Source organism: Heptranchias perlo, chromosome 11 (assembly GCF_035084215.1).
Source record: "Heptranchias perlo isolate sHepPer1 chromosome 11, sHepPer1.hap1, whole genome shotgun sequence".
NCBI lineage: Eukaryota > Metazoa > Chordata > Chondrichthyes > Hexanchiformes > Hexanchidae > Heptranchias > Heptranchias perlo.
In genome coordinates, this window is record NC_090335.1 from 76,267,062 (window position 1) to 76,283,913 (window position 16,852).

A 16,852-nucleotide genomic window follows, 5' to 3' on the forward strand; every position below is an offset into this window, starting at 1 on the left:
AACTCTCTATTAAGCCCATTGGAGAGGAACATGCAGGTGGCTAGTCTCCAGGCTTGTACACATTCTTTCAATCTTTTCTTCCCTCAAAGAATTTGTCACACACACAGGTATTCTGCCAATAGGGTACTTAGCAGGCAGCACCGTATCATCACGTGGCACGAACTGGCTACTTTGATCTGTTATAAGCACCATTTTGTACGTTACAGTATATACTTCTGATTATATTTCCATTAGGTACAAATGAGAAACCACAGCTAGCAGAGCCCAAGGCTGAGGGCTCATCACTATCACAGGACACAGGAAACAGCATCACTCCAGACCAGCATCAGCCCAGGAACATCCGGTGTGGGGGAAGAGATAGAGATGGAGACGGAGATGGACATAGCGATAGAGTTAGAGAGGTGGGCACTGGGTAAAGGAAAGCATTTGCAGGTGGCAGCAGGGGAGCCCCGGTCTCTCTTTGGTCCTTTTCTAATAGCATCACTATGCAGTATACGGCATAAAAATTATGATTTTGTAGAGCTTTTCAGGGCTGTACAGCAGAGGCCCTGGAGCAATGCATACAGCAGACCTGCTGTGTGTTCTACCTGCCCCCTTGTGGAGCCATGTGCCTCCTTATATTTGGTTTCTGCTCCAGTACTTGAATCCCTCACTAGTGTCGTCAGCCACCGTGTGGGGGGAACTCTTGATCACACAGGGTCCATCCATCTAGGGTAGACATGCCTATGGGACTGTAGACTGGTGTAGAATAAATGTAGTTGTAAGAGTCATATACAGCCTGCACATTGATGGACTGGAGGTCCTTTTTAACCATAGTGTTGGTGCAAGGAGCCCATATGGCCACATGGCATTCATCAGTAAGGCCTTGCACTTTTGGGAAGCCTGCCACTCAATTAGTGAAGAGCTCTCTTCCTTCCAAAAGTCAGCATTCTTTGGAAAAGTCATGAAGCCCTTAGCTCTGGAAAACAATGCATCACTGTCCATGTGCACAAATCACTAAAAGCCAGTGCACAAGTACAAAGATAATTAAAAAGGCTAATGGAATGTTGGCTCCTATCTCATGGGGACTGGAATACAAAGGGGAGGACGTTATGCTGCACTTATACACAGCCTTGGTTAGACCCCATCTGGAGATACTGCATTCAGTTCTGGGCACCGCACCTCAGGAAGGCTATATTGGCCTTGGAAGGGGTACAGCGCAGATTCACTAGAGTGATACCGGGGCTAAAGGGGTTAAATTATGAAAACAGGTTGCATAAACTTGGCTTGTATTCCCTTGGTATATAAATGTAAGGAATCTTACAACACCAGGTTATAGTCCAACAGTTTTATTTGAAAATCACAAGCTTTCGGAGGCTTTCTCCTTCGTCAGGTGAGTGTCAGAAGACAAACACGGGACGCAACCAACAGAGTACCCTTCGTCGTCCAGTACTTCCCCGGAGCGGAGAAACTGCGCCATGTTCTCCGCAGCCTTCAACATGTCATCGATGACGTCGAACACCTCGCTAAGGCCATCCCCACGCCTCCACTACTCGCCTTCAAACAGCCACCCAACCTCAAACAGACCATCGTTCGCAGCAAATTACCCAGCTTTCAGGAGAACAGCGTCCACGACACCACACAGCCCTGCCACGGCAATCTCTGCAAGATATGCCAGATCATCGACACAGATACCACCGTCACACGAGAGGACACCACCCACCAGGTACATGGTTCGTACTCCTGTGACTCGGCCAACGTTGTCTACCTCATACGTTGCAGGAAAGGATGCCCCGGAGCATGGTACATTGGCGAGACCATGCAGACACTGCGACAACGGATGAATGGACACTGCGCAACAATCGCCAGACAGGAGGGTTCCCTCCCAGTCGGGGAACACTTCAGCAGTCAAGGACATTCAGCGACCAATCTTCGGGTAAGCGTTCTCCAAGGCGGCCTTCGAGACACACGACAACGCAAAATCGTCGAGCAGAAATTGATAGCCAAGTTCCGCACCCATGAGGACGGCCTCAACCGGGATCTTGGGTTCATGTCACGCTACACGTAACCCCACCAGGGGAAAAAAAAGTTATCTGTTTTTAATACAACTGGTCATTCTCTCTCTTTCTCTTTCTTTCGGATGTTTCTCTCTCTCTCTCCCTCTCTGTCTTTGGTTCTGGCCGTTTGTATATTCAGTTGTCTGGTATCTAAGGTTTCTCTGTCTGAACACTATTCAATTCATTTGATGGCCTTGATAACGGGCAGTTGGAAAGATTATCTGTAATCACCAGAGATTGTTCTATGACTATATATGCGGTAATTTTCAATGAATCTCGACACTCACCTGACGAAGGAGAAAGCCTCCAAAAGCTTGTGATTTTCAAATAAAACTGTTGGACTATAACCTGGTGTTGTAAGATTCCTTACATTTGTGCACCCCAGTCCATCACCGGCATCTCCACACCTTGGTATGTCAGGTTGAGGGTTGATCTAATCGAGGTGTTTAAAATGATAAAGGGATATGATAGAGTATAATAATCTGCTCACCAATGCTCAGTTTGGGTTCTACCCGGAGCTCGTTACAGCATTGGTTCCAGAGGTGGGTGAGAGTGACTGCCCTTGACATCAAGGCAGCATTTGACCGAGTGTGGCACCAAGAAGCCCCAGTAAATCTGGTCAATGGGGATCAGGAGGAAAACTCTCCAATGGCTGGAGTCATACCTGGCACAAAGGAAAATGGTAGTAGTTGTTGGAGGCCAATCATCTCAGCCCCAGGATATCGCTGCAGGAGTTCCTCAGGGCAGCGTACAAGGCCCAACTATCTTCAGCTGCTTCATCAATGACGTTCCCTCCATAATGTCAGAAGTGGAACTGTTCGCTGATGATTGCACAGTGTTCAGTTCCATTCGGAATTCCTCAGATAATGAAGCAGTCAGTGCCCGCATGCAGCAAGACCTGGACAACATTCAGGCTTGGGCTGATAAGTGGCAAGTAACATTCATGCCACACAAATGCTAGGCAATGACCATCTCCAACAAGAGAGTCTAACCACCTCCCCATGACATTCAATGGCATTACCATCGCCAAATCCCCCACCATCAATGTCCTGGAGGTTACCATTGACAAGAAACTCAATTGAACCAGCCGCATATATGCCATGGCTACAAGAGCAGGTCAGAGGCTGAGTATTCTGTGGCAAGTGGATCATCTCCTGACTCCCCAAAGCCTCTCCACCACCGACAAGGCACAAGTCAGGAGTGTGATGGAATATTCTCCACTTGCCTGGATGGCTGCAGCTGCAACAACACTCAAGAAGCTCCACACTATCCAGGAGAAAGTAGCCCGCTTGATCGGCAGCCCATCCATCACCTTAATGACCCACTCCCTCCACCGCCAGTGTACCATGCCTGCAGTGTGTACTATCTACAGGATGCATTGCAGCAACTCACCAAGGCGTCTTTGACAGCATCTCCTAAACCCGTGACCTCCACCACCTAGAAGGACAAGGGCACCAGGTGCATGGGAACAACACCATCACCACCAAGTCACACACCATCCTGACTTGGACATATATCGCCGTTCCTTCATTGTCGCTGGGTCAAAATCTTGGAACTCCCTACCTAACAGCACTGAGAGAGAACCTTCACCACATGGACTGCAGCGGTTCAAGAAGGCTCATCACCACCTTCTCAAGGGCAATTAGGGATGGGCAATAAATGCTGGCCAGTGATGCCCACATTTCAACAATGAATATTAAAAAAATTACAGAGAAACTATTTCTTCTGGTGGGGGAATCCAGAACAAGGGGACACGATCTTAAGATTAGAGCTAGGCCGTTCGGGAGTCAAATCAGGAAGCACTTCTTCACACAAAGGACGGTGGAAATCTGGAACACTCTCCTCCAAAAGGCTGTGGATGTTGGGGGTCAATTGAAATTTCCATGTCTGAGATCGATAGATTTGTATTAGGTAAGGGTATCAAGGGATATGGAGCAAAGACGGGTAAATGGAGTTGAGCTACAGATCAGCTGCTATCTAATTGACTGACAGAACAGTCTCGAGGGGCTGAATGGCTACCTCCTGAATGTTCCTATGTTTGCCCGATAATAGAGTACACTCTCACCCGGTCACGCAAGCCCTGTATAGCACTGGGGGGGAAATCCCCTCCAGCCCTTGGGGGTGGGCCGCAGGAATTGAGGGGGGGGAAGCACTGGGGGCAGCTGCCAGCACCGGGGGCGGCAGCACTGGCTGGGGGGAAATCAAGCACTGCGGAAGGGGGGAAGGGGGGGTTGGGGAACCAAACACTCGGGTTCATTTCTAGAGGGATAGAATTGAAAAGCAGAGAAGTTATATTAAACTTGTACAGAATCTTGGTTAGACAACACTTGGTTACTGTGAACAGTTCTAGTCTCCATATTATAAAAAGGATATGGAGACACTGGAGAAGGTTCAAAAAGATTTACAAGAATGATACCAGAACTGAGAGGATATCCTTATCAGGAAAGGCTGAAGAGGCTGAAGCTCTTTTCTCTAGAAAAAAGACTGAGGGGTGACCTGATAGAGATCTTTAAGATAATGATAGGGTTTGATAGGGGAGACATAGAGAAAATGTTTCCACTTGTAGGGGAGTCCAAAACTAGAAGTTTTAAATATAAGGTGGTCACTAGTAAATCCAGTAAGGAATTCAGGAGAAACTTGTTTACCCAGAGAACAGTAAGAATGTGGAACTTGCGATCACAAAGAGTAGTTGAGGCGAACAGCATAGATGAATTTAAGGGGAAGCTAGATAAGCACATGAGGGAGAAAGGAATAGAAGGATATGCTGATAGGGTGAGATGAAGAGAGGAGGGAAGAGGCTCGTGTGGAGCATAAATGTTGACATAGACCAGTTGGGTCGAATGGCCTGTTTCTGTGCTGTAAACTTGATGTGACCGATTCCCCAGTGTGGGATCTGTAATACGGGCACTAGCCGTTGTTGAGATGTCACGTAAGCGGATAGTTTGCGAGCTGATTCCACACTCCCCGCAGTTTGTTTATCAGGCGCCTCGACTGCCTGATGAGGGTTTAATAGATCAAAAAGCGGATCAGTTTTCCAGCTCACCGCCATAGAACATCCAATGCAGCAAATGCCGGCTGTGCTCAGTCCATTGTGTAGCAGCAAGGAATGTAATTTCGGTGATGTATTGGCCAGAAGTCAAGACGAGCTCAGCAACTTCAGCTGAACTGAGAGTGGTTTTTGAATGAAGGCGGTCACAGTGTGAATGAGTAAATCCGCCCGTCCCATCGCCCCACCATGACATCAGTGCAGACAAAGGGTCAACGCAGGCTGTGTTATCACAGGCACATTCTTCACACCTTCTCACCGACAAGGCTCCGTCTCTGTATTAAAAGGACGCGGCAGCAGGCTCGGAAATTTCTAATTGGGTTCAGTTAGTGGCAGAGCGCAACGGAGTGTCCGATGAAATTTAAACTGAAACGATCATTGTAACCGACCGCAACAAGGTTTCCAAAGCAACTTTGAGTTTTTATTTGTTTTCGTTTAAAATTATAATAGTTTCAAGCAGGTGATACGAGAGCACAAGAGCAAGAGAGTGGGAGCGCCAGAGGCACAGAAAGTTATTTCAACGGAACAGTTCAATCATTCCAATATAAACTGTAAATCACAAGTTGTTTAGAATCAGAGTTGGCAGATTCTCTATGGTGTATATCTACTTGTTGACAAAGTGCGTGAACATAGGAACAGGACGAGGCCATTCAGTATCTCAAGCCATTCAATGAGATTGTGACTGATCTGTATCCTAACTCTGTCCACCCGCTTTAGCTCCATATCCCTTAATTCCCTTTGACTAGCAAAAATCTATCCATCTCCAACTTAAAATTATTAATTGAGCTAGCATCTAGTGCTTTTTGTGGGAGAGGGTTCCACACTTCTACCACCCTTTGCGTGAAGAAGTGTTTCCTAACTTCTCTCCTAAATGGCCTGGCTCTGATTTTAGTTATGTCCCCTTATCCTAGCCTCCCCCACCAGCAGAAAAAGTTTCTCTCTATCTACCCTATCAATTCCTTTCAAAATCCTAAAAACATCAATCAAATCACCCCTTAACAGCGCAACGGAGTGTCCGATGAAATTTAAACTGAAACGATCATTGTAACCGACCGCAACAAGGTCGGTTACAATGCATCAATGATCCAAAGCATCAATGATCCAAAGCAACTTTGAGTTTTTATTTGTTTAACAGCAGGTGATACGAGAGCACAAGAGCAAGAAAGTGGGAGCGCCAAAGGCACAGAAAGTTATTTTAACAGAACAGTTCAATCACTCCAATATAAACTGTACATCACAAGTTGTTTAGAATCAGAATACAAGCCTAGTTTATGTAATCTCTCCTCGTAATCTAACCCTTGGAGCCCAGTAACATTCTGGTGAATCTGTGCTGCACTCCTTCCAAGCCATTATATCCTTTCTAAGGTGCGGTGCCCAGAACTGTACACAGCACTCCAGATGTGGTCTAACCAGGGCTTTGTATAGCTGTAGTAAAACTTCCTCCCCTTTATATTCGAGCCCTCTCGTTATAAAGGCTAACATTCCATTAGCCGTTTTGATTATTTTTCGGACCTGACCACTACATTTTAGTGATCTGTGTACATGGACCCCTAAATCTCTTTGGACTTCCACTGTTCCGAGCTTTTCACCATTTAAAAAATACTCAGATTGATCGTTTTTTAGTCGAAATTGGATGACCTCACACTTACCTTCGTTGAAATCCACCTGCCACAGTTTTGCCCAGGAAGCCCTGAGTGTCAATGCTCACCTGGGAACACAGGAACATTCAGCCCCTCGAGCCTGTTCCGCCATTCAATGATATCATGGCTGATCTGTCACCTAACTCTATATACCCGCTTTAGCCCCATATCCCTTAATACCTTTGGTTAACAAAAATCTATCAATCTCAGATTTAAAATCTTCACCTGTATGAAGACTTCCTCCAAGTATTCACAAGGGAAGACATAAGCAACATGTCCTCTCCAAACAGAGATATCAAAAGTAAAACCAATGAGATCGAAGTCCTTGACAGGCTAATTAGACTCAAAACAAAAGATTTGTGAGGCACTGACAATCATTATGGGAGAGTCATAACACAGAAAGTTAACATGCAGGTACAGCAAGCAATTAGGAAGGCAAATGGTATGTTGGCCTTTATTGCAAGGGGGTTGGAGTGCAAGAGTAAGGAACAGGAAATAATTGCTGGTCTTGCCAGCAATGCCCACATCCCATGAACGAATAAAAAAAGTCTTGCTGCAGTTATACAGGGCTTTGGTGACACCACATCTGGAGTACTGTGAACAGTTTTGGTCTCCTTATCTAAGGAAGCAGAACCACAAAGGTTATATAATAATCTCTGGATTATTACCTGAGCCACGAGCAAATTGGCACAGGGTCAATAGGATCAGGGAGATGAATGCGTGGCTCAAAGATTGGTGTGGGAGAAGTGGGTTTCGATTTGTGGGGCACTGGCACCAGTACTGGGGAAAGAGAGCTGTTCCATTGGGACGGGCTTCACCTGGACCATGCTGGGACCAGAGTTCTAGCGAATCGAATAACTAGGGAGGTAACTAGGGCTTTAAACTAAATAAGGGGGAGGGGGGAGGGTCCCGGTGGAGAGAAAAGACAAGGAAGCAGTGCAGGAAAGTGATTGGGGTAAGGATAACCAGATTGTGTCAGGAAGGGACAGAACATACAAACAAAAGAGTGCACTAACAAATAGGGTCCGGGTAAGAAAAAATGGTAATAAGACAAATAGGACCATAGTACAAAAAAATGTTATGATGTCTAAAAATGTTAAAAAGACAAATCTAAAGGCACTGTATCTGAATGCACGAAGCATTCGTAATAAGGTAGATGAATTAACAGCGCAAATAGATGTAAACGGATGTGATATATTAGCAAATACAGAGACATGGCTGCAGGGTGACCAAGGCTGGGAGCTTAATATCCAAGGGTATTCAATATTTAGGAAGGACAGGCAAAAAGGAAAAGGAGGTGGGGTGGCATTGTTAGTAAAGGATGAAATCAGAGCAATAGTGAGAAAGGATATTGGCTCAGAAAATCAAGATGTAAAATCAGTCTGGGTGGAGTTAAGAAACACCAAGGGGCAGAAAACACTGGTGGGAGTTGTCTATAGGCCTCTAAACAGTAGTGGTAATGTAGGGGATGGCATCAAACAGGAAATTAGAGATGCGTGTAACAAGGGTACTACAGTAATCATGGGTGACTTTAATCTGCGTATAGACCGGCCAAACCAAATTAGCAATAATACTGTGGAGGATGAATTCCTGGAGTGTGTACGAGATGGTTTTTTAGACCAGTACGTTGAGAAGCCAACCAGGGAACAGGCTATCCTAGATTGGGTATTGTGCAATGAGAAGGGGTTAATTAATAATCTTGTTGTGCGGGGTCCTTTAGGGAAGAGTGACCATTACATGATAGAATTCTTCATTAAGATGGAAAGTGAAGTAGTCCAATCCGAAACTAGGGTCCTAAATCTAAACAAAGGAAACTACAAAGGTATGAGGAGTGAGTTGACTATGATAGATTGGGAAGCTTCATTAAAAGGCAAGACGGTGGATAGGCAATGGCTAGCATTTAAGGAACAACTTTCTTTCTGGCGCAAAAACACAAAAGGAAATGCGGCCCAACCATGGCTAACAAAAGAAATTAAGGATAGTATTAGATCCAAAGAGGAGTCATATAAAGTTGCCAGAAAAAGTAGTAAGCCTGAGGATTGGGAGCAGTTTAGAATTCAGCAAAAAAGGCCCGAGAGATTGATTCAGAGGGGAAAAATAGAGTATGAGAGTAAACTTGCAAGTAACATAAAAGTAGACTGTAAAAGCTTCTACAAGTATGTAAACAGAAAAAGATGAGTGAAGACAAATATAGGTCTCTTACAGTCAGAAATGGGAGAATTTATGATCGGGAACAGGGAAATGGCAGAGCAATTAAACAAATACTTTGGTGCTGTCTTCATGGAAGAGGAAACAAATAACTTCCCAGAAATGCTAGGGAACCAAGGGACTAGTGAGAAGGAGGAATTAAAGGAAATTAGTATTAGTAAAAAAAATAGTGCTGGAGAAATTAATGGGACTGAAAGCCGATAAATCCCCAGGACCTGATAATCTGCATCCCAGAGTACTAAAAGAGGTAGCCATGGAAATAGTGGATGCATTAGTTGTCATCTTCCAAAGTTCTATAGATTATGGAGCAGATCGTGCAGATTGGAGGGTGGCAAATGTAACCCCACTATTTAAAAGAGGGAGAGAGAAAACAGGGAACTACAGACCAGTTAGCCTAACATCAGTAGTAGGGAAAATGCTAAAGTCTACTATAAAGGATGTGATAACAGGACACTTAGAAAATAACAGGATTAGACAAAGTCAACATAGATTTATGAAAGGGAAATCATGTTTGACAAAACTACTGGAGTTTTTTGAGGATGTAACTGGTAGAATAGATAAGGGAGAACCAGTGGATGTGGTTTATTTGGATTTTCAGAAGGCCTTTGATAAAGTCCCACATAAGAGGTTAGTGTGCAAAATTAAAGCACATGGGATTGGGGGTAATATACTGGCATGGATTGAAAATTGGTTAACAGACAGGAAACAGAAAGTAGGAATAAATGGGTCTTTTTCAGGGTGGCAGGCGGTGACTAGCGGGGTACCGCAGGGATCGGTGCTTGGGCCCCAGCTATTCACAATATATATCAATGATTTGGATGAGGGAACCAAATGTAATATTTCCAAGTTTGCTGACGACACAAAACTAGGTGGGATCGTGAGTTGTGAGGAGGATGCAAAGAGGCTTCAAGGTGATTTAGTCAAGTTGAGTGAGTGGGCAAACACATAGCAGATGCAGTGTAATGTGGATAAATGTGAAGTTATCCACTTTGGAAGGAAAAACAGAAAGGCAAAGCATTATTTAAACGGTGACAGATTGGGGAATGTTGATGTACAAAGGGACCTGGGTGTCCTTGTACACCAGTCACTGAAAGCAAAGATGCAGGTGCAGCAAGCAGTTAGGAAGGCAAATGGTATGTTGGCCTTCATTGCAAGAGGATTTGAGTATAGGAGCAAGGATGTCTTAATGCAGTTATACAGGGCCTTGATGAGACCACACCTGGAGTATTATGTGCAGTTTTGGTTTCCTTACCTAAGAAAGGCTATACTTGCCATAGAGGGAGTGCAGCGAAGGTTTACCAGACTGATCCCTGGGATGGCAGGACTGTCGTATGAGGAGAGACTGGGTCGACTCGGCCTGTATTCACTCGAGTTTAGAAGAATGAGAGGGGATCCTATTGAAACATATAAAATTCTGACAGGGCTAGACAGACTGGATGCAGGGAGGATGTTTCCCCCGGCTGGGAGTTCCAGAACGAGGGGTCACAGTCTCAGGATATGGGGTAGGACATTTAAGACTGAGATGAGGAGAAATTTCTTCACTCAGAGGATGGTGAACCTGTGGAATTCTCTACCTCAGAAGGCTGTGGAGACTAAGTCACTGAATATATTGAAGAAGGAGCTCGATAGATTTCTAGACACAAAAGGCATCAAGGGGTATGGGGAGAGAACGGGAATATGGTATTGAGATGGAGGATCAGCCATGATCATACTGAACGGTGGAGCAGGCTCGAAGGGCCGAATGGCCTAATCCTGCTCCTATTTTCTATGTTTCTATGAAGGATATACTTGCCTTAGAGGTGGTGCAATGAAGGTTCACTAGATTGATTCCTGGGTGAGAGGGTTCTCCTACGAGGAGAGATTGAGTAGATTGGGCCCAAATTCTCTGGAGTTTAGAAGAATGAGAGGTGATCTCATTGAAACATTTAAGATACTAAGAGGGCTTGACAGGATAGATGCTGAGAGGTTGTTTCCCCTGGCTGGAGAGACTAGAACTAGGGGTCACAGTCTAAGGATAAGGGGTCGGACATTTAGGACTGAAATGAGGTGGAATTTCTTCACTCAGAGGGCTGTGGATGCTCAGTTGAGTATATTCAAAACTGAGATCGATAGATTTTTGGACTCTAGGGGAATCAAAGGATATGGGGATCGGGCGGGAATGTGGAGTTGAGGTTGAAGATCAGCTATGATCTTAATGAATGAATCCAGCAGGCTCGAGGGGCTGCATGGCCTACTCCTGCTCCTATTTCTTATGTTCTTATTGGACTCTAGTTAAATAACGGTCTGACCCAGGGATCACAAATCCAACACCCCTCCTTGTGTGAAATGGACATCATAATCTCACACTCCGTGGGTCACCAAGTGCAGATCGCCTGCCTATTTGGACAGCAGACTGACAAGCACTCTAGTGAGATGAGGCAAGTTATAAATCAATAAAAATGGGTTATTTTACATAAAATACATGAATGTGCAGAATACAGTTTTCAGAGATATATCCATTTATCATTCCTTGGACCCTGCCCTGCATTTACAAGTGAACAGTCCCTAAATTAACTGCCACTGACCTTTCCTCTTGCAGGCCATGCGAATTCAGGCCTCAGCCTGGAGCTTCACAATAGAAGGCGGGACCTCACCAGTCTCTCAGACTGTTCCAGGCTGACTGGTCTAGGGCAACTTTTCAAAACGGATGGAGACAAACGCCGGCCTCTGAACCCTCCCTCAGATCTAGGTGATGAGGATTGGCTAAGGGTCCAGCCCTTGGTGTGGGAGCCTATGGCGACTACATGGTCTGTTCAGCAAAGGTTCCCTTCCGCCAGGGCTGGGTGTCTTCAATCAAAACCCATTCTGTACACGTAGAAGCTGACCCCATAAGACTTGCATTTCTTTAGTACCTTTCACTATCACAGGTCATCCAAAACCACTTTACAGCTAATGAAGTACTTTTGAAGTGTAGTCACTGTTGTAATGTAGGAAACGCAGCAGCCATTTGCCTACAGCAAGATCCCACAGACAGCAATGTGATAATGACCAGATCATCTATTTTAGCGATGTTGGTTGAGGGATAAATATTGGCCAGGACACCGGGGAGAGCTCCCCATCTTTTCTTCTAAATAATCCCACGGGATCTTTTACATCCACCTGAGCGGGCAGATGGGGCCTCAGTTTAACATGTCACCCCAAAGACAGCACCTCCGACAGTGCAGCACTTCCTCGGTAATGACCCTCCAACAGTGCAGCGCACCCTCAGTACTGCCCCTCCGACAGTATAGCACTCCCTCATTACTGCCCCTCTGACAGTGCAACGGTCCCTCAGTACTGCCCTTCCGACAGTGACACACCATCCCGACTTGGACATATATCGCCGTTTTTTCATCGTTGCTGGGCCAAAATCCTGGAACTCCCTACCTAACAGCACTGTGTGCATACCTTCACCACACAGACTGCAGCAGTTCAAGAAGGCCCATTACCACCTTCTCGAGGGCATCTAGGGATGGGTAATAAATGCCGGCTTTGCCTGTGACACCCACATTTCAACAATGAATATTAAAAAAATACAGAGAAACTATTTCTTCTGGTGGGGGAATCCAGAACAAGGGGACACGATCTTAAGATTAGACCTGGGCCGTTCAGGAGTCAAATCAGGAAGCACTTTTTCACATAAGGGACCGTGGAAATCTGGAACACTCTCCTCCAAAAGGCTGTGGATGCTGGGTGCCAATTGAAATTTTCATGTCTGAGATTAATAGATTTATATTAGGTAAGGATATCAAGGGATATGGAGCAAAGGCTGGAGTTAAGATACAGATCAGCCATTATCTAATTAACTGATGGAACAGGATTGAGGGGCTGAATGGCCTCCTCCTGTACGTTCCTAAGTTTACCCAATAATAGAGAACACTCTCACTCCCCATGGGGACATTACCCAGTCACCTATGCCCTGTACAGCAAGCTGGGGGGGGGGGGGGGGTAATTCCCTCCAGTATTGAGGGGAGAGGGGCACCAGCACTGAGAGGGGGATCCCCTCCAGCACTTAGGGTGGGGGCAGTATCAGCCTGGATTATATGCTGGAATCTTTGGAGTGGGACTTGAACCCACGACCTTTGGTCGACTCCAGTCGGAGCTCTTGCCCGTCGGGGGTAGCGGCCGTCCTGCAGGAGCCGCTGCTCGGGAATCCGTTCCTCCGCGATGTCGGCTTCGGCCGCTCGTGGCTGACGGAGCGGAGGGCTGTGGCCGGTCGGGTGACCAGTCAGGGACGTCCTGGATGGCGGAGGGTCGGGTTGGCTCGAGCTGTGGGCGCTCGCCGCTCACATGTCCTCGTGGCGTGCCGGGGACGCGGCCGCCGCCATCCAGGCATTGAAATCAGCGCTCGGCCCTGACTCCACTCGGGGTGTGGAGGCGGCTCAAGCGTGCGGAGCCATCCCGTCCGACCTGACCCCCGTTCGGACGGAATTCCTCCTCGGCGCCAAACCCCGGAACCTCCCTCGGAGGGCCGCGCCTCACAACTTGAGCCGTCTCTCGGAAATTCCCTCTGTGCCGTTTCACACCGCGCGGAGGGATTTCCTGTACGGGCTGCTCCTGCACACCATCCACTTCCTCGCCCGGACACGCCCTGGCGTGCCATCCTGCCGTCCGGCGGAGGCCCCCAGTGGGAGGCTCTCTATGCGAGGGTCCTCCCGTGTTACTTTGGGGATCTGGGGTGGAGGGTGTTGCACGGAGCAGTCCCGTGCAATAGGCAGCTACGCCATTTTACGGACACCCAGGCCGCTTGCATTTTCTGCGGCCTGGAGGAGTCCGTTTTTCATTTGTACACTGGGTGTGCGAGACTGCAGCCCCTGTTCCATTATTTGGAGGGGCTGCTCCTCAAGTTCTGGCTGCACTTCAGTCCCACGCTCCTGATCTTTGGCCGCCCGGTGAGGAGGGGGGCGGGCAGGTCGGTGGACGTCCTCGTGGGCCTGCTCCTGGGCCTGTCCAAGGTGGCTATCCACAGGTCCAGGATGCTCGCGGTCCGTGGGGGCGGGCGCTCAGCCTGTCTGCCTCTCTTTCGCGGGTTGCTCCGCGCCCGGGTGGCCCTGGAGATGGAGCACGCGGTGTCTGCCGGTACGCTTGAGGCTTTCCGCGACCGTTGGGCACCGCAGGGGCTGGAGTGCATCCTGAACGAGGATAATAAAATTTTGATTTGAACACTTGGTTTTGGTTTGTTTGGTTTTTAGTTGTTAAGCACACCCCACACCTCCCCTTCTTATAAAAGGAAAAAAAAAACCACGACCTTCTGACTCAGAGGCGGGAGGGGGACCACTGGGCCCTGGCCGACTCCTGTCTGCCCCAACACAGGCCTCCGCCTCACTTTCTGTGACCGCAGGGGCTGGAGTGCATCCTGGACCGATAAAATAAAACTTTAATTTGACACTTATTTTGGGTTTATTGGTTTTCTGCACATGAACACACCCTAAGCCCCCTTATGAAAGGGGGGCCTGAAATACAAAAAAAAAGCGTCATTCTGACTGAACTTTAAAATAAAAGGCCTCCGCCTCAGGCCCCGCACTCCAGCAGCCTCCCCTCCGCCTCAGGCCCCGCACTCCAGCAGCCTCCCCTCCGCCTCAGGCCCCGCACTCCAGCAGCCTCCCCTCCGCCTCAGGCCCCGCACTCCAGCAGCCTCCCCTCCGCCTCAGGCCCCGCACTCCAGCAGCCTCCCCTCCGCCTCAGGCCCCGCACTCCAGCAGCCTCCCCTCCGCCTCAGGCCCCGCACTCCAGCAGCCTCCCCTCCGCCTCAGGCCCCGCACTCCAGCAGCCTCCCCTCCGCCTCAGGCCCCGCACTCCAGCAGCCTCCCCTCCGCCCAACGAAGGCGGTTTCATCTGCAGGAGTCGACTCCAGCTCCGTCTCCATGGAGACGATGCGCGGTCACGTGATCTGTTCCCGCCTCGCTCCAAGTGGCCACGTGATGCGCAGACTGGCGGATCGGTCTTTGTGTATCACGTGAACCCGGAAAGTGGTGACGTACACCGCGCGGCGCGAGCGGTGCTGAAGATGGCGGAGTATTTGGCCTCGATTTTCGGCACCGAAAAGGACAAGTGAGTGCGGCCGGGGAGCGGGGTACCGAGCGGACCCGGGTCCGGGCCGTCAGGGGGAGCGGGGTACCGAGAGGGCCCCGGCCGCTGGGACACAGAGCGGGGCTGTGAGGGCCGCCCGCCCGCCCGCGGTGATAGGCTGGCTCAGCCGGCGGGAGGGAGGCCGGCCCGGGGCCTACGCGACATGGCGCAGCGGCTGCTCGGGAACACGCACCTCGGTCACAATGGAGTCGGGCTCGGGACCCGATGCGGAAGCGGCCTGGATTGGGTCAGCGGCCTGGGCCTGGCTCGGCACTACGGCTCCCACGCGGCCTCGCGGCGCCGAGCACCTTGCGGCCCAGGGTCGCTCCGCAGGGAGGGGCCTTTATGTGGATCAGGCCGTCGGTCGTAACGTGGGGTCTGACCCGCTCACTGGGCCGGCGCAGGCAGCAGGTCGGGTGGCGGCGAGGCCGAGGCCCGATGATCCGATGGCCTCTCACGGGGACAATGGATTTAATGGGCTCCAACCTGCTGGGCCTGGAATTCTGATTAAAAAGAACCAAAGGGGAGAAAGAATTTTTTTTTTTACACATCGAGTTGTTCTGATCTGGAATGCGCTGCCTGAAAGGGCGGTGGAAGCAGATTCAATAATAACTTTCAAAATGGAATTGGATAAACACTTGAAGGGGAAAAATTTGCAGGGCTATGGGGAAAGAGCAGGGGAGTGGGACTAATTGGATATCTCTTTCAAAGAGCCGGCATAGGCATGATGGGCCGAATGGCCGCCTCTTGTGCTGTATGATTCTATGATGTGGAGATGCCGGTGATGGACTGGGGTGGACAAATGTAAGGAATCTTACAACACCAGGTTATAGTCCAACAAATTTATTTTAAAATCACAAGCTTTCGGAGATTATCCCCTTCGTCAGATGATTGAATGAAAAGGTTCTCAAATCGCATATCTTATACGATGTTGGGACAGCATCACACCAATCAAAAGGTGTCGTTGTTATTCAAACAGGCCAGTCACGGAGAACAGCACGTCCCAGTACACTCGATTTGAGAACCTTTTCATTCAATCATCTGACGAAGGAGATAATCTCCGAAAGCTTGTGATTTTAAAATAAATTTGTTGGACTATAACCTGGTGTTGTAAGATTCCTTACATTGATTCTATGACTGCATTTATATTGTGTCTTTCACGATGATCCAATTTGCTTCACAGCCAAAGAAGTACTTTTGAGGTTTAGTCATTGTGTTGCAGGGAAACACAGCCAATTTGCGCACAGCAAGGTCCCACAGGCAGCAGTGAGTTAACGACCAGATAATCTGTTTCGATGCCGTTGGTTGAGGGATTAATGTTGGCCAGGATACCGAACAATGGCACGCCTGACAGTGCAGCACTCCCTCGGTACTGCACTGAAATGTCAGCTTAAATTATGTGTTCAAGTCTCTGGAGCGAGGCTTGAACCCACAACCTTCTGACTCCCATCACCAAGACAGCCCACTTGCACCTCCATAACATTGCCTGTGTCTCCCCCCACCCCAGCCTCAGCTGATCTGCTGCTGAAACCCTCATCCATGCCTTTATTACCTCTAAACTTGACTATTCCAATGCTTTCCTGGCCGGCCTCCCATCTTCACCCTCCATAAATTGCACTCACCGAAAACTTTGCTGTCCATATCCTAACTCGCTCCAAGTCCTGTTCACACATCAACCCTGTGCTCGCTGACCGACATTAGCTCCTGGCACGGGAACGCCTCGATTTTAAAATTCTCATCCTTGCTTCTCTCTATCTCTGTAACCTCCACCAGCCCTACAACCCTCCAAGATCTCTGCGCTCCTCCAATTCTTGCCTCTTGCGCAGCCCCACTTT

General features: G+C 48.4%; 2 protein-coding genes across 3 annotated transcripts in view; one reads left to right on the top strand and one right to left on the bottom strand.

Annotated features, from left to right (window-relative positions):
• Nucleotides 1-16,852, bottom strand: part of cryaa (crystallin, alpha A) — a 39,113-nt gene that overhangs the window by 15,578 nt on the left and 6,683 nt on the right. The window lies entirely within an intron of this gene.
• u2af1 (U2 small nuclear RNA auxiliary factor 1) overlaps nt 14,892-16,852 on the top strand; it is a 45,919-nt gene continuing 43,958 nt past the window's right edge. For both annotated transcript variants that reach the window (XM_067993394.1, XM_067993393.1), the window contains exon 1: nt 14,892-14,999. In XM_067993394.1, coding sequence (XP_067849495.1) covers nt 14,956-14,999 — 44 coding nt within the window. In that variant the 5' untranslated portion in view covers nt 14,892-14,955. The remainder of the gene's footprint in view (nt 15,000-16,852) is intronic.